At 32.4% G+C, this 24,717-nt stretch overlaps 1 protein-coding gene across 1 annotated transcript; it reads left to right on the forward strand.

Annotated features, from left to right (window-relative positions):
- LOC143076559 (uncharacterized) lies at window positions 1–24,129 on the forward strand. Its single transcript, XM_076252384.1, has 5 exons — window positions 1–172; window positions 4,461–4,744; window positions 12,812–13,041; window positions 13,566–13,902; window positions 20,334–24,129. Exons 2-5 carry the CDS (start codon window positions 4,528–4,530, stop codon window positions 24,062–24,064), a joined length of 4,515 nt encoding a protein of 1,504 aa, XP_076108499.1. The 5' UTR covers window positions 1–172; window positions 4,461–4,527; the 3' UTR covers window positions 24,065–24,129.
- The last annotated feature ends 588 nt before the right edge of the window (window positions 24,130–24,717 follow it).

Raw genomic sequence — 24,717 nt, forward strand, 5'->3', positions numbered from 1 at the left:
AGACCACTAGAGGGCGCAGATTTGTTTGTTGTTTGTTAATCAAAGTAAGGAGTGTTACTATACAAATCTTTGATCAAAGGGAGATTTTTAACAGTGTGTACAGTCAAAGTAAAAATTTACAGCAGCAGCTGTTAAATAAATGTAATTTAACAAGACTGAAACAGATGATAAGGTATACATAATACACAAAACACAGTAAAAATTAAATCTACTTTCGATTTCACATGTCTTCGTCCTCGAATTGATATCAACTCGTACCTTCGCCAACTCGTCCTTTTATCATATAATACTATGGTCAATTGGGCCGTTCCAGTTAATTTCTAACAGGTGGGGATGGATGGGGAGATTTTTTTTCATACCTATCAGAAAAAAAACATCATGAAAAACTACCTATCAGATCTATAAATTAAGACCTATCAGATGTAGAGTAAAATTATTAGAAAAAGGAAGTGCCAGTTTCAGGTTGAAGGTTTTGGTCAAGGTAGTTTTTGATGAAGTTGAAGTCCAATCAACTTGAAACTTAGTTTACATGTTCCTTATGATATGATCTTTCTAATTTTAATGCCAAATTAGGTTTTTTGGAAAGATTAGAACTTGTTCTAAATCTTTACTAAGGCACCGGCCTCCCTAACAACATGACAGGTTAGCTACTGTTACTAAATGTATTCACACTGAAATATAGTTCCCTATGGTTTTCATGTATGTGCACATAATACTCATATAAACTGAAAAATGGATTTATTATTGGAGCAGTTCATTTAAGAATGTATGTCATTAAGGTGTGTTCATTGAGGGGGGGGGGGGGGCAAGGGGTTTAACTGTTATGCTGTTATGGGGCAATTTAATTCTTTGTTATCTGTTATTTTGAAAATATATTTGCTGTTAGCTCTTATTGTCTTATTCTTTGTTAGCTGTTATTGGGCTTTTAGTTTTTTTGTTTTCTGTTATTGTGATAATGTATTTGCTGTTAACTATTATTGAAAATTGGAAGTTAGCATTTTTTTTTGACAGTCAATATTCGGTATAAATTGAAGATCATTGGCCATTGGGGTCTACCACTACTAATATGTTTGTCCCGTATTCAGAGAAGGATTCCATTAACCATGTTAACATATACCCATCACAGAAGTGAGGTCCAGGACAATTCAAGTATATATCTTATGATTATCCTTTGTAATAAATTCCATTTTTTTTATGAATGTGTATTTAGAATTATCTTAATTTTTTGTATGAGAATAATGTTCCTTGTTTTCCGTAAGAACATATTAAATTAAAACAATTCTTAATATGACAAAAAGGAAAACATATGGCCAGGAATATCTGACAAGGATCTCAATTAAGGACTAGGTCCTAACAACCACTTAACCTTTTATATAATATGGTACATAGACTCAGCTCTGTAATTCTTTTCAAAGCAGAACCAAATGCATTGTACAATGAAAGTTCCAGCATGTACTTGGGTCCGAAGCTGCACATAACTCATTACAAACAAAGATTTACTTCGTTTCATTAAGCCATTGTTTCCCTACTAAACTATGTATTCTACTTACTAGTACACTTGGTACAATCAAAAACCTCAGCTGATAAAAAATTGTTCAAATAAGGCCTTTAAAAATAGTGGAATAAATTGCTTTTAGAGTGTCAAAATTCGTTCGAAGTACTTGATAAATTGCATGCTTATAATTGGTGCTTTTGATTTTTCTACTTTATATACTACTTTGCCTCATAGTTTTATTAAGAAAAATTCACACACCTCATTAGATGGTCATTTAGAAAAAGTCAGAATATTCAAACTCTTTTAGATCACTTTTTTGATTAGCAACAAAGGGAGCTTCAGTCAATACATGTATATATAAACATTACACCAACGTTTCATGAGAACTGCTGAAAACATTGTTGTGTTAATGTCTGAAAACTGGAAAATCACCCCTTTTTAATTAATAAAACCCGTCAACTCGGAAACGTAAAATCTAAAATTTATAAAAATTGAAAGTTACCTCATGTTAATAGATATAAACAATTCACCAAAATTCCTTGCTTTGTGAAAGCATTTTTGAGATATTATCAGAAAACTGAAAAAAAACACCAATTTTATTGAATAAAAACCCATAACCCAGAAACCAAAAATCTAAAATTTATATAAAAAAAAACAAAAACAAAAAGAGAGCTCACGTCCACATTGACCACATTATCTATCAACCTAAAACTTACATAATTATACAGACCTAATGCAATATACAGTGTACAATATAATACATCTCAATAAACAAATATTAGACCTCATAATTGAATACATATAGATTCTACCACTGCATCAAGTGTGATACAATATTTATCCACTCGAGACAGTTAAATTTTCAAATTTAAAACGCGAGGCTTAAGCTTGTCTGAGCGTTTTAAATATTTACAATTTAACTGTCGAGAGTGGATAAATATCGTATTACACACGATTTGGTGGTAGAATCAGTTTCTCTAATGATTTGTATGCAGTATGCAGGCAAACTTATTCCTTCTTCTGAAAAGATGTGTTCTTTTTATGTGACGTCATCAGGCATGGTCGCCTTTTTTCATGATGTCACAAAAGGAAACTCGGAAGAAAAGCAAGAAAATTTGACGTTATAATTGAATTTTGACCAATGAATAGCTGATATCAAACGAACCACACATTGATTAGATAAAAATAATAAACAGGTTATGTCAGAAAAATAAAGTCTGTCAAATTTTATGTCAGAAACATAACATTTAAGGCTTCGTTTATTTAAAAAGGATGATGCTCATCAATTTTTTTGGGGTCAAATTGTCTTTATCTTTATTAGCATGATTAGTAAAGCATGTATTCAAAAACAGAGGTTCATTGCTTATGATTTTTGTCAAACATGCTTATGGAAGTTGTTTCACTTTCTTATATGGAATCTGCCTTAAGAGCCTCTAAATCTTCTTCACACAAGTACAGCTATATTAGATTTCTTTGGGTTTAATTTGAAGTTGTTTGGTAACATGACATCAGCATGAGCTTTTTGTGGAGAAGTAAGTGGTTAGGGGTCTTTACTTATTCAATGAGCCCCCATATTTTGAAGAAATAGAGTTAGCATTAGATGAGATCATTTTTTGGGACAACAAATGTCTTTACCATTGTTCAATGTTGTATGTCAGATTGATTATATAGTTTATTTATTTTCGAGGCAAAGGTCATGAATTAGTTTAATTTTCTGACCCTGAAAAAGCACAAAAAGGTAATTAAATTGATTATGTACAAGGGGACATAATTTAACTTAATTCATACATGAGAAACAGCTAACTTACTTAACCTAACATAGATATATTCATGATATTCTAGTCCATGTATTGTCAAAATATTTAAATAATTTTACCCTCTTTTTCATGATTTGGTACTTATATCATCTTTCTTTCAGTCAAAATAACTAGAAATAAGAGTTGACAATCCAATTGTCTTCCTGAATCAACATATTTTACTTCCGTGTTGATTTGAAACATTATTTATTGGGTTTTTGTTCACTCCTTTAGCATGTTAATTAAAAGTGGTAAGATGAAAAAAAGTGTAATCTGCTAGCTAGGGCAATGTAGGGTAGTAAATTGTTCTTTGGTTGGAATTGTTTTATCACGTTTGGGAATATGTAATCTCTCAACTGTCAACACTGTTTTGATTTTGTTCATACAGTATCAGTTGATCTATAGTTAAGAAAATCCAGAAGTCAGTTGTCTTAAATCCAAGCAGGACTGTAAAATGTATGATACTAGAACACCTGTGATATGACTGAATAAAGTACATACTGTAGCGCATATGTTTAGTCTGGAGTTTTAGTATTTGTATTGTCATCTGATAAAGTCATGCTGATTATAAGGTAAACAGTTTTAAAATAAAATTGAGAATGGAAATGAGGAATGAGTCAAAGAGACAACATCCCAAAAAAAGAGCATTTTTCTCTGTTTCAAGATCTATCTGTTTGGGCCCATCCTAATTTTCTTACTACAAGTGGGAAGGCAAATGCTCACGTTAAATCTGTACGGTACAGTGTGTTTAATGTCAGTCAGTCTTTACATCATAACCCTTGGTAGTGCTCCCAATAAAGGAGGAATATACAGAACATACATACATACAACTGAAAACTACTAATTATTGGAAAACAAAATGGCTTAGAATGGTGTAATTTTTAATCAACAGTATGAGTATTGTACTAAATTAGTTATATATAAAGCTGAATTCTTTGATTCTTCATTTTTGCGTCATGCCGGCTAAGAAATTGAAACTCGTTATTTTAGTACAAAAGATGCATACATATAGTCATTACCAGATTCTACTTCGTACATTTACACAGCCGGAGTGAAAACCCTCTAATCAATATTCTAAATAAGGAAATGTAGCTTATTGCTTTGTTGATGATTAATTTAGGTTTTGCTATTTTGAATTATCATTTGTAGAAATTTTTTTCATTTTTCAGGACCAAATGAACCATTAATTAAGAATGGTATATATAGGTTTCAATTGTAAATAGAAGGATTATAAGAATGATGGCACCCCTCTTGGAAGAAGAAGAGAATTATATACGATTAGCTTTGTTATTGAAAGGAGTGTCACCAAGAGCAGTCCGTACTTATTTTGACAGAGAATTTCCACCTACTTATCTACCGTCAACACTGAATACAAACTACAACACTCTTTGTGACTTGAAATTAAAGAGAATTTTGAACCAGGCTCAATGGAATCTTTTGTTTCCAAGAAATGGTATGTTTATTCATGTTACATGGCTACGTAAACCCCAAAGCAATAAATTTAAGTTTAACATGTTTAATATGTAGAGTATATATATATACATGATATATGTGTGATTGATTAAATTCACCTCAAAAAGTTGCTCCTTACTTCTTCTTCATCTTCTTTGGTTGTACAATAAACCATCAACATCCTATGGTAACATACTGTTGTATATATGGTATATTTAATTAAAAATGTTATCTCAGTTTAAACAAAATCATTATCTAGTGCAATGAAAATAATCCAACATTTTCTACATTTTAAAATGCCTGTACCAAGTCAGGAATACGACAGTTGTCCATTCGTTTTTGATGTGTTTTAATAATTGTCATTTGATTTTGCCATGTGATTAGGGATTTTCCAATATGAGTTCAGTATTTTTGTGATTTTACTTTTTAATTTCAATATTTTTGATGTTATATAGATGTACCTGATTCTATTACTTCTGATGTTACAGGTGAACTTAATTCAAATATTTTTGATGTTAACGGTGTATCCGATTTTATTACTTTTGATGTTATTTTTGTTTTTTTTAACAACAAATAAATATTTTTTATTCTTCAAATTGCTTGTTACAACTTTACTTCATTGTCCAAGCTCCAATAAAGTATCCTTGTGAATTACTTTTTGAGTATCCAGGAAAATACACAGAATATAATAAAATATAATCATTCATTTTTTTCCATCAATTATATCAATCTTTTTAACTTAATGAAAAATCATTTTGAGATACTGTTTTGTTGTCATTCATAAACCTTTGTAGCTGCTTTATAAACATAGCATACACATCTAAAAATTTCAGTTTTTGCTCGGATACATAGTACAACTTGTAGGTACAAAAACCTATAATTGTCAAGAAATAATTAAAACCTTTATACCCTTGATCTGATAATTTGTATCCAAATACTATATGTTTTGCTAATATCTTATTTTGAAAATTCATTTTTGCTAGAAGATAATGTACTTTCTCCCAAAAATCTTTCAAAAATGAACATGTACGTAATAAAGAAACGCAAATAATTTTCTTTTGTTTTACAAAAATTGCATTTATCGTTCTCAGATATGTTCCACTTTAATAGTAGCTGCTTTGTAGGAATAATATATTAAAGCAGTTTCCATCTGAAAATTTTTAACTTATTTTCCTTTAAAATTTTAAATATAAAATCGTATACAAATGACATCTGTGGTACGTATTCTAATTTTAAATATCTTGTCCAAATGTTGATACCTATTGGCTTTGTATACTTTTTATCTACCAAAGTTTTATAGAGTATTTTATTGTTGATATCTTTTGTTTCAATTTGTTTATTTTGCCATCTTAATTTAACCTTACATATATTGATTATACTCTTAACGGAGGGCCAAGTGAGCTTTTCTCATCACTTTGCGTCCGTCGTCGTCCAGCATCGTCTGTTAACTTTTACAAAAATCTTCTCCTCTGAAACTACTGGGCCAAATTAAACCAAACTTGGCCACAATCATCATTGGGGTATATAGTTTAAAAAATGTGTGGAGTGACCTGGCCAACCAACCGAGATGGACGCCATGGCTAAAAATAGAACATAGGGGTAAAATGCAGTTTTTGGCTTATAACTCAAAAACCAAAGCATTTAGAGCAAATCTTACAGGGATAAAAGTGTTAATCTTGTCAAGATCTATCTGTCCTGAAATTTTCAGATGAATTGGACAACCTGTTGTTGGATTGCTGCCCCTGAATTGGTAATTTAAGAAATTTTACTGTTTTGGTTTATTATCTTGAATATTATTATAGATAGAGATAAACTGTAAACAGCAATAATGTTCATCAAAGTAAGATTTACAAATAAGTCAGCATGACCGAAATGGTCAGTTTAACCCTTTAGGAGTTATTGCCCTTTATAGTCCATTTTTAACCATTTTTCGTAAATCTTAGTAATCTTTTACAAAAATCTTCTTCTCTGAAACTACTGGGCCAAATTAATCCAAACTTGGCCAAAATCATCATTTGGGTATTTAGTTTAAAAAATGTGTCCGATGACCCGGTCAACCAACCGAGATGGCCGCCATGGCTAAAATAGAACATAGGGATAAAATGCAGTTTTTGGCTTATAACTCAAAAACCAAAGCATTTAGAGCAAATCTAACAGGGTAAAATTGTTCATTAGGTCAAAATCTATTTGCCCTTTAATTTTCAGATATATCGGAAAAAAAAGTAAAAACACAAAAATACTGAACTCCGAGGAAAATTCAAAAAGGAAAATCAAACATCAAAAGGCAAAATCAAAAGTCCAAACACATCAAACGAATGGATAACAACTGTCATATTCCTGACTTGGTACAGGCATTTTCTAATGTAGAAAATGGTGGATTGAACCTGGTTTTATAGCTAGCTAAACCTCTCACTTGTATGACAGTCGCATCAAATTCCATTACATTGTCAACGATGCATGAACAAAACAAACATACTCAAAGAGTAAAAATGTCAAAAATAGGGGTACAACAGTCAATATTGTGTTATCATCTTAATATCACTACATAAACAACAAATGTAACAAAGTAGCACAAAAAGGCATACATCAAATTTAACATTCTCATTTTGCTTTTCTTATACGGCTGAATTTATCTATGTAAAGTCTACCCATAAATGAAAGAAGGTTTTCATTACTGGTGTAAAATTGCGCGTTTGAAATTCGCACAGGTAGACATAAAAATAATTTTGTCGTATGACGGCATACATAAATGCAGACTCACGTAAAGTAGATATAACAAAAAACAGACTTACAGTAAAAATAATAAATAAGATAATGGTGTGGTTCAAAGTATGACGGGACACATAAGTACAGTTTCACGTCAAATACGGCTGAATTTATGTATGTAAAGTCTACGCATAAATGATAGAAGGTTTTCATTACTGGTGTAAAATTGCGCGTTTGAAATTCGCACAGGTAGACATAAAAAATAATTTTGTCGTATGACGGCATACATAAATGCAGACTCACGTAAAGTAGATATAACAAAAACCAGATTTAACAGTAAAAGTAATAATAATAAATAAAATAATGGTGTGGTTCAAAGTATGACGGGATACATAAGTACAGTTTCACGTCAAATGTATATCATAAAAACAGACTAAACAGAAAAAGTAGTCTTATTGAATAAAATAGTTTAGTCATTCATAGTATGTCAAGATCCTTAAGTAAAAGTAATATCAATAAATGAAATAATTTTGCCGTTCAAAGTATGTGGTTTTACGTAACCACAGAGTCACTTCAAATGAATATCTAAAAAAGACATATAAAAGAATACTATAATACGTAATTAAGATGATAACAAACGTCAGTACGCAAAATCTATACTTCAAGACCATCTTGTATTATTTGTGAAGTTGATACGGAATATTTATCAACAAGTTCTGGGTATCTTCCGATGAACTTTTTTAGAAAAAGGACGAGACGTTCTTTGACAAAACCCGTTGTTGGGTTGCTGCCCCTGAATTGGTAATTTTATGGAAATTTTACTGTTTTGGGTTATTATCTTGAATATTATTATAGATAGAGATAAACTGTAAACAGCAATAATGTTCAGCAAAGTAAGATTTACAAATAAGTCAACATGACAGAAATGGTCAGTTGACCCCTTTAGGTGTTATTGCCCTTTATCAGTCAGGGGCGTTACTTAAACAAGTTATTTTTTTAATTACTTATGTAAGTAATTTTTTATTTTAAATTCAATAAAATTACTTAATAGAGTTATTTTAATTTTCAATAGAAACATAGACTAAATGTAGTTTTCATGATTTTAAACTACATTTTATATCATAAAATAAAGAATTTATCAAATTTGAGAGGAGTATAGAGATGAAGGGTTACTTTGAAAATAATAACAAAAATATTACTTGAATAAGTTATTTTAAACATTTTTGAAAAAAATAGCAATTACAATTATCTAAGGCACATACATACACTTTAATAGTAGCTGCTTTGTAGGAATAATATATTAAAGCAGTTTCCATCTGAAAATTTTTAACTTATTTTCCTTTAAAATTTTAAATATAAAATCGTATACAAATGACATCTGTGGTACGTATTCTAATTTTAAATATCTTGTCCAAATGGTGATACCTATTGGCTTTGTATACTTTTTATCTACCAAAGTTTTATAGAGTATTTTATTGTTGATATCTTTTGTTTCAATTTGTTTATTTTGCCATCTTAATTTAACCTTACATATATTGATTATACTCTTAACGGACGGCCAAGTGAGCTTTTCTCATCACTTTGCGTCCGTCGTCGTCCAGCATCGTCTGTTAACTTTTACAAAAATCTTCTCCTCTGAAACTACTGGGCCAAATTAAACCAAACTTGGCCACAATCATCATTGGGGTATATAGTTTAAAAAATGTGTAGAGTGACCTGGCCAACCAACCGAGATGGACGCCATGGCTAAAAATAGAACATAGGGGTAAAATGCAGTTTTTGGCTTATAACTCAAAAACCAAAGCATTTAGAGCAAATCTTACAGGGATAAAAGTGTTAATCTTGTCAAGATCTATCTGTCCTGCAATTTTCAGATGAATTGGACAACCTGTTGTTGGATTGCTGCCCCTGAATTGGTAATTTAAGGAAATTTTACTGTTTTGGTTTATTATCTTGAATATTATTATAGATAGAGATAAACTGTAAACAGCAATAATGTTCATCAAAGTAAGATTTACAAATAAGTCAGCATGACCGAAATGGTCAGTTTAACCCTTTAGGAGTTATTGCCCTTTATAGTCCATTTTTAACCATTTTTCGTAAATCTTAGTAATCTTTTACAAAAATCTTCTCCTCTGAAACTACTGGGCCAAATTAATCCAAACTTGGCCAAAATCATCATTTGGGTATTTAGTTTAAAAAATGTGTCCGATGACCCGGTCAACCAACCGAGATGGCCGCCATGGCTAAAATAGAACATAGGGATAAAATGCAGTTTTTGGCTTATAACTCAAAAACCAAAGCATTTAGAGCAAATCTAACAGGGTAAAATTGTTCATTAGGTCAAAATCTATTTGCCCTCTAATTTTCAGATATATCGGAAAACCCGTTGTTGGGTTGCTGCCCCTGAATTGGTAATTTTATGGAAATTTTACTGTTTTGGGTTATTATCTTGAATATTATTATAGATAGAGATAAACTGTAAACAGCAATAATGTTCAGCAAAGTAAGATTTACAAATAAGTCAACATGACAGAAATGGTCAGTTGACCCCTTTAGGTGTTATTGCCCTTTATCAGTCAGGGGCGTTACTTAAACAAGTTATTTTTTTTAATTACTTATGTAAGTAATTTTTTATTTTAAATACAATAAAATTACTTAATAGAGTTATTTTAATTTTCAATAGAAACATAGACTAAATGTAGTTTTCATGATTTTAAACTACATTTTATATCATAAAATAAAGAATTTATCAAATTTGAGAGGAGTATAGAGATGAAGGGTTACTTTGAAAATAATAACAAAAATATTACTTGAATAAGTTATTTTAAACATTTTTGAAAAAAATAGCAATTACAATTATCTAAGGCACATACATATGTAATTGATTTAGGTTACAAATTATAAATAACTTCAGGTCTTAATTAATTCACAAGTATCTATCTATTTATATCAGTCTACCTTCAAGATTTTAGAGGAAAATGATAATTTAATAGTCCCAAGAGACCAATCGTTGACCCAGAAGCGTCAGTATGAAAGACAAGTGCGTTGGAATGTTAATTAGTGTTTCTGAAGAATTAGTTTTTATATATCAAGGGAAAAATAACCAGATAACTGTGAAAATTATTTAAAGCTAGTAAAATCTGTATTCTTGGACACCTATAAAAATAATATTCAGAAAAATAACTTATATAAGTTATATTTAAATAAGCCTCGTTTTCAACATTACTTGTATAGGTAATTTTAATTGTTACTTGTTTAAGTAATGCCCCTGACTGTTTATAGTCAATTTTTAACCATTTTTCATAAATCTTAGTAATCTTTTACAAAAAATCTTCTCCTCTGAAACTACTGGGTTAAATTAATCCAAACTTGGCCACAATCATTTTTGAGGTATTTAGTTTAAAAAATGTGTCCGGTGACCCGGCCATCCAACCAAGATGGCCGCCATGGTTAAAAATAGAACATAGGGGTAAAATGCAGTTTTTGGCTTATAACTCAAAAACCAAAGCAGTTAGAGCAACTCTGACTGGGTAAAATTGTTTATCAGCTCAAGATCTATCAGCCCTTAAATTTTCAGATGAATCGAACAACCCGTTGTTGGGTTGCTGCCCCTAAATTGGTAAGTTTAAGGAAATTTTGCTGTTTTTGGTTATTATCTTAATACTATTATAGATAGATATAACCTGTAAACAGCAATAATGTTCAGAAAAGTAAGATTTACAAATAAGTCAACATGACTGAAATGGTCAATTGACCCCCTAAGGATTTATTGTCCTTTATAGTCAATTTTTAACAATTTTCATAAAAGGAGTATGTTCGATAAGGTCCTAAATGGCCCTCTTTTTTAGCGTAAATTTCAAATTAAAATTTATTGACCAATATCATGGTAAATTATATCTAATACATTGACTAGCTAGGAGATAAGCCATTTTGTTGAAAATTTTACGTTTCTGCATTTTATTATGACGTCACAAGATGTACTCATATTGATTTTTCACGAAAAAATCAATGAAAATGGGTAAATTTCCATAGATTATTGGACAGGAAACATAGAGCGCATACGTCGACAACAAAGATCTTTTAAAATAATGTTTATGAAGACATTTCATATGTTTTCTTTGAATATTAAGCTTAATTGTCGACGCCTGCGTCTATGTTTCCTGGTCCTTTATTTGGTTGAAATCCAGCTGATTTTGTCAAATTTCACCAAAATCCCTTATCTTGACCATTTTTTGATGTAAAAATCAATGTTTTAGAATTGAACTTTGACAAAAACAGTTCTGTTTAACTTTCTCACATGTCTTTAAGGCAACTTAAAACAATTATTGTCTTTTAACTATGAACTTTATAATTGGGGCCAAATATGACCCTTACCGAACTTACTCCTTTGTAAATTTGTACTAACATTTTCCACTGAAACAACTGGGCCAAGTTCTTTATAGATAGAGATAATTGTAAGCAGCAAGAATGTTCAGTAAAGTAAGATGTACAAACACATCACCATCACCAAAACACAATTTTGTCATGAATCTATCTGCTTCTTTTGTTTAATATTCACATATACCAAGGTGAGCGACACAGGCTCTTTAGAGCCTCTAGTTTGAAACTTGCATCCATTCTTTTGGGACCCAGGATTTTAACATCTTAAACTCTGCAATCCATTTTGTTTTATTAATTAACTTTTTTAAAATAAAACTTTCAGATAAATTTCCTTCACGATCCAATATGTCGTTAATATAAACCTATCCACTTTTAACCAAGTTTGGGAAAAACAAGCATTTAATTGTTGCGATATTTAATATATTTATTTCCCCAAATAATTTGTTTTCTAATATTAGAAAAGTGATAAGAAAATGTTGATAAACCTCCTCCTGTTTTAACTCAACTTGAAATTACTTGTAAATAAAAGCGGTTATTTTTTTATTGTTGTTAATTTGGAGATCCATGAGGCTTTCAGTGCTGTAAAATAACTGTCAAAATCGATCATTCCTAACCCCCTTTTTTGGTAATTCGGCAATAAGTGTGTTTCTTTTATTTTTGTCATTTTTTCCTTCCCAAATATATTTGAAACAGCAGCTTTCAATTTCTTTCAAGTAAATATCTGGAACTTTGCACGAAGTAGCCAAAAATGTAAATTTTGGTAATATTAAAGATTTTATGATCAATATTTTCCCAACGATTGTTAATTTTCTTTTCTCCCATGTTTTAATTAATAATTTCATGTTATCTATTGTAGGTTCCCAATTTAACTTTTCACATGATTGAAGTCTATCGTGACCAAAATAAATGCCTAAAGCTTTGACGGGTTTGTCTTTTGATGTTATAGATGTTATTAATTATAATTCTTTCAATGTTATAGGTGTACCCGTTTCCACAACATTTGATGTAACTTTAATGATTTGCTTGATCAGAAACTTGACATCTGTTACTCAGCCAATCAATGGCTTTGACAGTTTACCACTACCAGTGGAGACAACTCCAGGACCTGATCTAGCAAGGATTAAATGGTACAGGAATATATTAGCCCATCATGATAGTAACAAAATGGCCACTGGTGATTTCAATACAGCATGGAGTAATATATCTGATGTAAGTGTTACATAACTTAAGTATCAGTGATTTTGTATATATCACTTACAGGTTATGAAGGGCCCAGGGGATCTACCGCAAGTGAAAATGTTAATGGATAAAGAAAGGCAACAGTAGTATACTGCTGTTCAAAACTCATAAATCCATGGACAAAAAACAAAATCGGGATAACAAACTAAAACCGAGGGAAACGCATTAAATATATGGGGAGAACAACGACATAACACTAAAATGTAACACATATAGACAAAATCCCACGAGAATAACAAATATAACATATATATATAACATAATGGGTGCCTTCTTTGATCCAACATGTATTTGTTTTTCCTCATAATTTTCAATGAACAAGATATAGGGATGCAGTGTATGAGCTTACCCTTTCTCATGCCTCAGTGACTTCAAATGTTAATTTTTCTAATAAGATGGGTGTGCAATTCATTAATGAAAAAGTCTGTTAACATTAATTTTGAGTTATATGGAGTTTTGATTGAATATTATTCTTTTTCAAAATATTTGTGTAGGCAGTAAGTAGACTCGGTGGTCAGCCAATGAATCAAGAGTGCCGAGAGTTAAAGGTTAAAATCTTAGATCAGTCAAATCAGGAAATTATGTTGGAAATCAAACAATCACAGGAAAAGATAAAAGAATTAGGACAAACAGTGGATATTTTGGGGACGGAGCACTCAGAAGTGACGGAAAATCTGAGGAAGTTAAAAGTTTCCCACATTACTTTACAGACTGATCACTCAGAGGTGACAGGAAATCTGAGGAAGTTACAAGTTTCCCACAGTACTTTACAGACTGAACACACGGAAGTAACAGAACTATTGAAAGACCCAATACCGTGGAACATCAGAGGTATGTTATACTCATATAGAAAAGGTTGTAGAGTTATATAGCTAAGGATGTGAAACAAGGGAATTTACGTTAAACATTTAATGTCATGAATGTATTCCTTGTATTTTTTGCTTTTTATCATAGCTGACCTGAAGCATCCAAATAGCTATTCTTGTCACTAGGTGTTAGTTTCTGTGGGAAGATCTATTGTATTTGTTCTGATTATTATTTTTTTTTTTATTATTCCCCTAAATTTTGTTCTTGCGATAAATTTTTGTTTCGCAATATTTCGCTTATATATTTCTTATATAGTATCATACAGTTTATGCCCTTTTAAATTTCACCCTGCTAAGCCAAACAATTTTCTTTGTAAGAGTTATCTCCCTATTCACTGCTTATCATATGTGTCCATTTTCAAAAAAGAAATCGACAAAATTATTTTTCTTTATTGTTTGTTACATCCTCAGGAATTTTTTGCTATTTTGATTCAATGTGATTCGATGAAATTTTATAGGAGTTGTCTGGCTTTAGCAAATAAATTTTTCGTTATGTTTTTGAAACACATGAACTGTAAGCCGTATAAAAAAAATTGGACTGAAATGTTAGTCGCGACATATTAGTGGAAGGTTTTTGTCAAAATGGTACGCGTCCTTGTTTTAGGGGTTCCATGCCACTGAAACGGGGAAAATAAACAAAATAAACTAATTACAGCCTCAAAATTTGCAGATATCAAATCTTATTGTTATTTATCAACCAAGGTCCATCGTCCTCCACCGTTTGTGTGAATGCATTGAACGACAATAGTTAACCTGTAAAATATATAAAATTACTCAAAAAAAAGTTCCCGGTAGGTGCAGTGCGCTTGATTGAGAAATAAAATTCAGTGACGTAGAAATTGCTCCTAAATTCGTGAATATTGCTGAATTCCTACAATCAAATTAGTAAAAATTCATTAAAATACAATTATGTGCTCCCATTAACATGTGTACGTAAGATGCATGCATGATCTGTCATCAATGACCTGTAAATCAGAAAACCAAAAGTGATCGTATTTCTCCAATCAATACCGAGTGCCCTGTTCAACGGTCTCCTTTGAAAAGAAATTTATATTCTCAACACATATATATTTGAACGTCACATTCTTCAAAACACCCTCGCATGTGCGGACCTAAAATTATAAACATTCCATATCCAAATATAGAAAGTTAAACTTCCAAGACAAAATGTCACTCAGTTTTTTCCTACAAACAAAATACACACACAGCACGTTAAAGAAACCACAAAGTACGAGTTCCAATAGAAAATAAAGTAAATTTAAAATAAAAGAAGATGTAAGGACTTTTATTTATTTGGATATCCCTAGGCTGTCTATTTTGGGAGTGCAGGATGTATAAGTACACCTATGGGTTTAATTAGTATATCAGTCAACCAACCAACCAACCAACCAACCTACCAACCTACCTACCTACCTACCTACCTACCTACCAACCAATCAATCAATCAATCAATCAATCAATCAATCAATCAATCAATCAATCAATCAATCAAAGACAACAATTATTCATGTCTCAGAGGGGAAAGACTGTTTACAATAGATTTATAATTGTTTAAGACCCCAAGGGTAACTGGGGTATAGAAATATGGTCACTTGTTCTTCTCCCGACCGGCAGTAAAACGCATGCCGAAGTGGTGCGTCCGTTTGGCTGTGCGGGATGTATCAAGTTCGCAGTCACGTCCGGTCAGGAGGGGGATGTTAAATCCGATGCCTCGTGTAAAGAGGGTGCCACGCTCTTTGCACATTAAGAACCCTTGTAACAACTCTTTGAGGGGTCCGTAGGTGGCATATTGCAAGGCAAAATTTCTGTCCCTATCCAATATACCCTCATTTCCCAGTGGCAGTCCAAATTTCCCCGACCATCATCCTAGATGGCCTCTATTACAACAACCTACCTATTGTATTTATTGTTAACTTGTTCTCGTCCTGAATATGAATGAAATATTTGCCACTGGACGTTAAGCAACCAACAATCAATCAATCAATCAATATTTGTTTAAAACATTCTTCTCTAAAATTTACAAATTTGCAACATAGAACAAAATTTTGTGACAGTCATAATCTAGTTTAAGAATGAAGTCTGGTGAAACTGTCTACAAATTTACATGGCTGACATTAGTAAAATAGAATATAGGTGTAAATGCAGGTTTTGTTTTATGTTATAATCTGTTGTTGCCAAATTTGTCTCGAAAAAATCATCTTCTCTATAGACTTTCCAATAATTGAAACCAAAGTTTTGTTCTGTTCAAGTATGTCAACTATAAGGTTTGTGATTTTCATCCAGTCATGGCAATTACAGCTAAAAATAAAATATCATGATAAGTTACAGATTTAGTTCAAATTTTGTTTCGATCTGAAGATTTTATGCAGAGTTGTGGTCCTTTGACTTAGAAAATTGACTTAAATATTCAGTTTTCTGCACCTTTTTTCGTCATACTTGAAGATATTGATTTGATATTTGTTATATAGTTTACACCATTGCAAGTTATAGATCTAGTTAATTTTTTTCCAATACAGTGAATTTTTAACCGGTAGGGGACTATGTATTGCCATGCAATACTCACAGAATGCTTGTTAAAAATAACTTGTACAAGTAGTACCCCTGACTGACTGTAAGAGCTAGGTTGAAAACGTTTTTGAAACATGCTAAAATCTTCGGAATAGCAAGTTCTATCCACCTAAACAGTGTGAGGATAATCTGAAGACCATATGGGAATATTGCCCCTGAAATAAAGGTGAAAACAAAGTTGTTGAGGGTATAATGTTTTTGACCAATCCATCTGTCTGTCTGTCCATCCGTTAGTCCTGTTGTTGTTATCGCAACTCCTCTGAAACCGCACAACAGAATTTCATGAAGCTTTGTAGATCGTAAGGACATATTATGTAGATGTGCATATATAATGTTTTTGACCCGTCCATCCCTCAGTCCTGTTGTTGTCATCGCAACTTCTCTGAAACGGCACAACAGAATTTCATAAGCTTTGTAGAACGTAAGGACGCAAGGACATACTATGTAGATGTGCATATTGACAGGAAATTATGATTCAACTTTTTTTCTAGGAGTTGTGCCCTTTTGAACTTATTTGCCTCAATATACCGTATAGCAGGTTATTTTCGAATCTGCCAAAATAATAACCGCCAAAATATTTCGTATACCTTATTCAATGAAAATCGCGAAATGTTACACCTGCGAAAATAACCCAATATACGGTACTACTGCAACAGTTAAACAGTGTCTTCCCTAGAAAATTTTTCATGCTTGGTGGGTCCATGGTTAACTTGCGCGGCGCACGACAGATGAAAGCCCTTGAGTTACAAACAATAATAAAAATAATCCAGTCTGCAATTAGTTATTTTATTGATGTCAGGTACACATTATTTTGTTGATATTTTCCTCTGTTTTAACTTTCCAAAGGTCACCACACATTTGTCAAAATCAAAAGCTTCCTCCTTTCGTCCTTCTATTGATATACTAGTATGCATTAAACAGTTCGGCACTTTTTGGCATAGTCTGTTTCTCAAGGGTGTTTTCACCCTGTTCAAACATGAAAAATATCTTTCACAATCAGATCATGATCTGTCTGACAACAATTTGATGAAGGAGTAGACTTTTCTAACCAACTTGTCAGAAAAGTCGGGCCAGTAATACGACGTTTCTTTGATGGTTGCTTTGACATGGTTGTTGAAATGATGATTGTTCTTCGAAATTTGCAGATAGAATGGTTTCATCATCAACAGCAAGTTGTTAAATACAACTTTGAGTGTCATCTTTCCTTCAGACAGACGGTACCGCTATGCTTGAATAGCCTAGGGAAAACACTGAGTTTGTCATTGCAACTCTTCTGAAACAACACAACAGAATTTCTTGAAACCTTGAAGATCTATTATAAGGACTTACTATGTAGATGTGCATATTGACAGGAAATTATGATTCAATTTTTTTTCTAGGAGTTATTAACTCATTGAACTAAGAATTTTGGCCTAAATATACTACTGCAACAGTTTTTTTAGAATTTTATAAAACATTGTAGTTAATGAGGACATAATATGTAGATGTGTAAGAAGTTTTTTTATCAGTTGACATTTTTTGAGTTATGAGACTTTGAACTTAGGATCTGGTGAGATTGTGAAAGTGTGGGGTATATGAGCCTGCTCACAAAGGTTCTTTGATTTTTAGCTCACCTGGAGCCAAATGAGCTTTTCTCATCACTTGGCGTCCGTCGTCCGTCGTCTGTAAACTTTTACAAAAAATCTTCTCCTCTGAAACTACTGGACCTAATTGAACCAAATTTGGCCACAATCATCATTGGTTTAAAAATTGTGTCCGGTGACCTGACCAACCAACCAAGACGGCCACCATGGCTAACAATAGAACACATGGATAAAATACAGTTTTTGGCTTATAACTCAAATACCAAAGCATTTAGAGCAAATCTGCCATGAGGGTCAAATTGTTTATCAGGTCAAGATTTATCTGCCCTGAAATTTTCAGTTGAATTGGACAACCCATTGTTGGGTTGCTGCCCCTGAATTGGTAATTTAAGGAAATTTTGCTGTTTTTGGTTATCTTGAATATTATTATAATAGAGATAAACTGTAAACAGCAATAATATTCAGCAAAGTAAGATTTACAAATAAGTCAACATGACCGAAATGGTCAGTTGACCCCTTTAGGAGTCATTGCCCTTTATAGTCAATTTTTAACCATTTTTCGTAAATCTTAGTTATCTTTAACAAAAATCTTCTCCTCTGAAACTACTGGGCCAAATTAATCCAAACTTGGCCACAATCTTCTTTTGGATATCTCGTTTTAAAAGTGTGTCCGGTGACCAGGCCATCCAACCAAGATGGCAGCCACGGCTAAAAATAGAACATAGGGGTAAAATGCAGTATTTGGCTTATAACTCAAAAACCAAAGCATTTAGAGCAAATATGACTGGTTAAATTGTTTATCAGGTCAAGATCTATCTGCTCTGAAATTTTCAGATATATCGGACAACCCGTTGTTAGGTTGCTTCCCCTGAATTAGTAATTTTAAAGAAATTTTGCAGTTTTTTATCTCACCTGGCCCAATGAGCTTTTGTCATTACTTTGCGTCCATCGTCCGTCGTTGTCGGCCGCCGTCGTCTGTTAACTTGTACAAAAATCTTATCCTGTGAAACTACTTGGCCAAATTAAACCAAACTTGGCCACAATTATTATTCGGGTATCTAGTTTAAAAAATGTGTCCGGTGACCCAGCCAGCTAACCGAGATGGCCGCCATGGCTAAAAATAGAGCATAGGGGTAAAATGCAGTTTTTGGCTTATAACTCAAAGACCAAAGCATTTAGAGCAAATCTAAAATGGGGTAAAATTGTTTATCAGGTCAAGATCTATCTGCCCTGAAATTTTCAGATGAATCGTACAACCTGTTGTTGTGTTGCTGCCTCTGAATTGGTAATTTTAAGGAAATTTTGCTGTTTTTGGTTATTATCTTGAATATTATTATTGATAGAGATAAACTGTAAACTGCAATAATATTCAGCAAAGTAAGATTTACAAACAAGTCGACATGACCGAAATGGTCAGTTGACCTCTTTAGGAGTTATTGCCCTTTATAGTCAATTTTTAATCATTTTTCGTAAATCTTAGTAATCTTTTAAAAAAATCTTCTCCTCTGAAACTACTGGGCCAAATTAATCCAAATTTGGCCACAATCATCTTTGGGGTATCTAATTTAAAAAATGTGTCCGGTGACCCGGCCAACCCACCAAGATGGCCGCCAAGTTCTAACTCCCTTGGGCATAGTTAACCCTGATGATTTGTACATATAAAATAGGGAGATGTGGTATGGTTGCCAATAAGACAACTATCAATCAGAGACCGTCTGTACAGCCTTTAACAATGGCAAAACCAATACAAGCTCCAAATTGACCAATGAAGAAACCAAAAGCCTGGCCTGTAATATGCACACACTGCAAACGAAAAAAGATACGATAAAACAGTAACAAAGGACAACCACTGAATTGCAGGCTCCTGACTTGGGACAGGAACATACATAATGTGGTTGGGTTAAACATGTCGGTTACCACCTAACTCTCCCCTAAACTGCAACAGAACAACACAAAAACTAAATACACAACAATAAATAGAAATCGGCTTTTTGATTTGTTTAGCTCTTATACGTTTGATTTTTTCCAAATTTTAGGTCTTGAGCATTGCTGATGAAGTTTTTTCTATGAAAAGATTTTGTCTTGATCATTTCTTTTATTGAGGAATAACTTTCATCAGGTAAGCTCAAGACCAAAAGTTAAATATTTTTATAAAGTACAAGTACATATCAGTATAGCAAGGTAACAGTAGTCCGTCTTATAATAAATATAAATATTAAAGAAATATCATATCCTTTCTTTTTAGTTCAAATTAAAGAGGAATTGGAAACTTGGACAGAAGATGACAAAATGTTTATAGAAACAAATGGAGCAAAGAGTGTACTAAAATGTATTAAAGAAAATGGCTGTGTTGTTGTTACCGGAAGTTCGGGAACAGGAAAATCATCATATGTGCGTCATGTTGCTCTACAAATGCAAAAAGGCGGCTATGATATTTTACCGTTAACAAGCCCTGAAAAAATTATCAAGTGGTACAATCCAAGTAAGAAAATCCTTTTTGTTGTGGATGACTTTTGTGGAACATATACCATAAATCCTACGAAGTTGGAAAGCTGGAAAAATCTAATGGAAAAAATCAAAACATTAATAGAAAAGAAACCTGTCAAATTAATCATGTCTTGTAGACTTCAGGTTTTTAAGGATGAAAAAATGAAATCTTTATCATTTTGTCAATCCTGTGAATGCAATCTTTTGTCTGAAGATATACGTTTATCGAAAAAAGAAAAACAATCTATTGCTGAACTTTACTTGAAAACAAACGCCTCTAAGATCAGTGAATTTTGTGACTTGTTTGACTGTTTTCCTCTTTTATGTCAATTATACAGCAAAAACACAAATCTTAGAATGGTAGATTTCTTTAAGAATCCATATATAGTTTACACTGAAGAGATAGATAAATTACAAACAGAGGGGGGACATTTTAAATACTGTGCACTCGCTCTATGTGTCATGTTTAACAATTGTTTCAAAGAAGAATGGCTCACAGAGGATGTCAATAAAGATATCAATACAATCATAAAGAACACATTTGAAGCTTGTAAAGTGGTGAAAGGAACTTCACGATTGGTACTTCGTGATGCGCTGGATTCACTCACTCATACGTTTATCAGAAAAGATGGTAAAGTGTACAGAACTATTCATGACAAGCTGTTTGACTTTCTTGCTTTTTACTTTGGCAGAGTTATGATTTATTGTTTAATTAATAATGCATCAAGCCAGTTTATTTGTGAAAGATTTGTTTTTAAAAATAAAGGCAACAGAGATGAATTTTTAATAGATGTATCAGAAAGATATCAGCAAATGTATATAAATAGATTGATAGATGACTGGTTTAGAGAAAATATAGTAGATGTCTTCTGTAACATCAATATGGATGATCAAATCTTCAGACAAAGAATCTCTGTGTATTTAAAAGGTTTAGAAATATCAAAACAAAACCAATTAGCTAGTCGATATGACACACAAAACAATAGCACACCATTAATACAGTGTTGTTATGTAGGAGATATTGGTCTGGTTGCATGGTGCTTATATCATTGTAACAGTAATGTAAACCATTGTCGTGATGATGGAATATCACCAACGTTCTTTGCTTGTCAGGAAGGACATACTGAAGTAGTACAGATGTTAATAAACAATAAGGCTGACATTAATAAGTGTGATAATGATGGAGTATCACCTCTGTTCATTGCTTGTCAGAATGGACATACTGAAGTAGTACAGAGGTTAATAAACAATAAGGCTGACATTAATAAGTGTAAAGATACTGGATCATCACCTCTGTTTATTGCTTGTCAGGAAGGACATACTAAAGTAGTACAGATGCTAATAAACAATAAGGCTGACATTAATAAGTGTAGAGATAAAGATGGAGTATCACCTCTGTGCATGGCTTGTCAGGAAGGACATACTGAAGTAGTACAGATGTTAATAAACAATAAGGCTGACATTAATAAGTGTAGAGATAAGGATGAAGTATCACCTCTGTGCATGGCTTGTCAGGAAGGACATACTGAAGTAGTACAGATGTTAATAAACAATAAGGCTGACATTAATAAGTGTAGAGATAATGATGGAGCATCACCTCTGTTCATGGCGTGTCAGGAAGGACATACCGAAGTAGTACAGATGTTAATAAACAATAAGGCTGACATTAATAAGTGTAAAGATACTGGATCATCACCTCTGTACATTGCTTGTCAGAAAGGACATACTGAAGTAGTACAGATGTTAATAAACAATAAAGCTGACATTAATAAGTGTAGAGATAATGATGGAGTATCACCTCTGTACATTGCTTGTCAGAAAGGACATACTGAAGTAGTACAGATGTTAATAAACAATAAGGCTGACATTAATAAGTGTAGAGATAATGATGGAGTATCACCTCTGTACATTGCTTGTCAGAAAGGACATACTGAAGTAGTACAGATGTTAATAAACAATAAGGCTGACATTAATAAGTGTAGAGATAATGATTTAGTATTACCTCTGTGCATGGCTTGTCAGGAAGGACATACTGAAGTAGTACAGATGTTAATAAACAATAAGGCTGACATTAATAAGTGTAGAGATAATGATGGAGTATCACCTCTGTTCATGGCTTGTCAGGAAGGACATACTGAAGTAGTACAGATGTTAATAAACAATAAGGCTGACATTAATAAGTGTAGAGATACTGGATCATCACCTCTGTTTATTGCTTGTGAGAAAGGACATACTGAAGTAGTACAGATGTTAATACACAATAAGGCTGACATTAATAAGTGTAGAGATAATGATGGAGTATCACCTCTGTACATTGCTGATGAGAAAGGACATACTGAAGTAGTACAGATGTTAATAAACAATAAGGCTGACATTAGTAAGTGTAGACATAATGATGGAGTATCACCTCTGTGCATGGCTTGTCAGGAAGGACATACTGAAGAAGTACAGATGTTAATAAACAATAAGGCTGACATTAATAAGTGTAGAGATAATGATGGAGTATCACCTCTGTTCATGGCTTGTCAGGAAGGACATACTGAAGTAGTACAGATGTTAATAAACAATAAGGCTGACATTAATAAGTGTAGAGATACTGGATCATCACCTCTGTTTATTGCTTGTGAGAAAGGACATACTGAAGTAGTACAGATGTTAATAAACAATAAGGCTGACATTAATAAGTGTAGAGATAATGATGGAGTATCACCTCTGTACATTGCTTGTCAGAAAGGACATACTGAAGTAGTACAGATGTTAATAAACAATAAGGCTGACATTAATAAGTGTAGAGATAATGATGGAGTATCACCTCTGTACATTGCTTGTCGGAAAGGACATACTGAAGTAGTACAGATGTTAATAAACAATAAGGCTGACATTAATAAGTGTAAAGATACTGGAGTATCACCTCTGTTCATGGCTTGTCAGGAAGGACATACTGAAGAAGTACAGATGTTAATAAACAATAAGGCTGACATTAATAAGTGTAAAGATACTGGATCATCACCTCTGTACATTGCTTGTCAAAAAGGATATACTGAAGTAGTACAGATGTTAATAAACAATAAGGCTGACATTAATAAGTGTAGAAATAATGATGGAGTATCACCTCTGTACATTGCTTGTCAGAAAGGACATACTGAAGTAGTACAGATGTTAATAAACAATAAGGCTGACATTAATAAGTGTAGAGATGATGGAGCATCACCTCTGTTCATTGCCTGTCAGGAAGGACATACTGAAGTAGTACAGATGTTAATAAACAATAATGCTGATATTAATAAGTGTATTAGAACAGGAGAATCCCCCATATTTATAGCTTGTTATAAAGATCTTGTAGAGATTGTTGAATTGTTGTTAAAACATGAAGCAGATTGTAACATTAAATGGAAAGGACTAACACCACTAGATATTGCAAGCAGAAACAATCGTACCAATATTGTACATTTGTTACAAAAGATAGAGATAATATACATTAAAAGTTAACAGCTAACATGATGAATCCATAAAACTATTCTGCTTATTATATAATAAAACAAAAAGACCTGCCATCATTAGATATAATTGCTAGCTAGAAGAGAAAATCATACCAATATTGTTTGTTTATTAAAGAGACTAATTAGATTGTAAAACGTGATGTGTATACTAAACAGCATTATGATTTCACAGCTCATTTAACTTATTGACCATAAACATTACTAAATGTAAAATACTTTAATTTTGTTACGCATTGTTTAAAACATTCTAATGTAAAAAAACCATGTTGCTTAGTTTTGGATTTTGATATAAAATTCTGTCTAATAGCTCATTAGACAGTTAGACTTGCAATTTGGTGTGAGTTATTTTTGATCAGTTTTGATATTTCTAATTAAATTAACCAAAGCATGCATAGATTCTTTTCGTCTTGCAACAAATGTCATTGGTGTAAACCTTTTTTGTATGAAATTTTATATTTCAAAAGGTGAGAATAATCCATAACCTGGACTGGCAATTGATTATTTGCACCCAATATTTCCTGAATATAACAAGTTTAGTTGAAATGTATTTGTATGTTCCCCGTAGGGTAGGGCGCATTAAGTTTTACCCTTGTCCGTCAGTACGTCCAAAAGTTGGTTTCCCCGTTCTCTAACAATAGTTTG

Source organism: Mytilus galloprovincialis, chromosome 5, assembly GCF_965363235.1.
Source record: "Mytilus galloprovincialis chromosome 5, xbMytGall1.hap1.1, whole genome shotgun sequence".
NCBI lineage: Eukaryota > Metazoa > Mollusca > Bivalvia > Mytilida > Mytilidae > Mytilus > Mytilus galloprovincialis.

Excerpts from the sequence above, each read along its gene's own strand:
- LOC143076559 (XM_076252384.1), top strand. The coding sequence starts at position 4,528 with ATGATGGCACCCCTCTTGGAAGAAGAAGAGAATTATATACGATTAGCT. Across the intron at positions 4,745-12,811 it reads TCTTTTGTTTCCAAGAAATG|GTGTACCCGTTTCCACAACA; the intron begins GTATGTTTATTC and ends TCAATGTTATAG. Across the intron at positions 13,903-20,333 it reads AATACCGTGGAACATCAGAG|TTCAAATTAAAGAGGAATTG; the intron begins GTATGTTATACT and ends CTTTCTTTTTAG.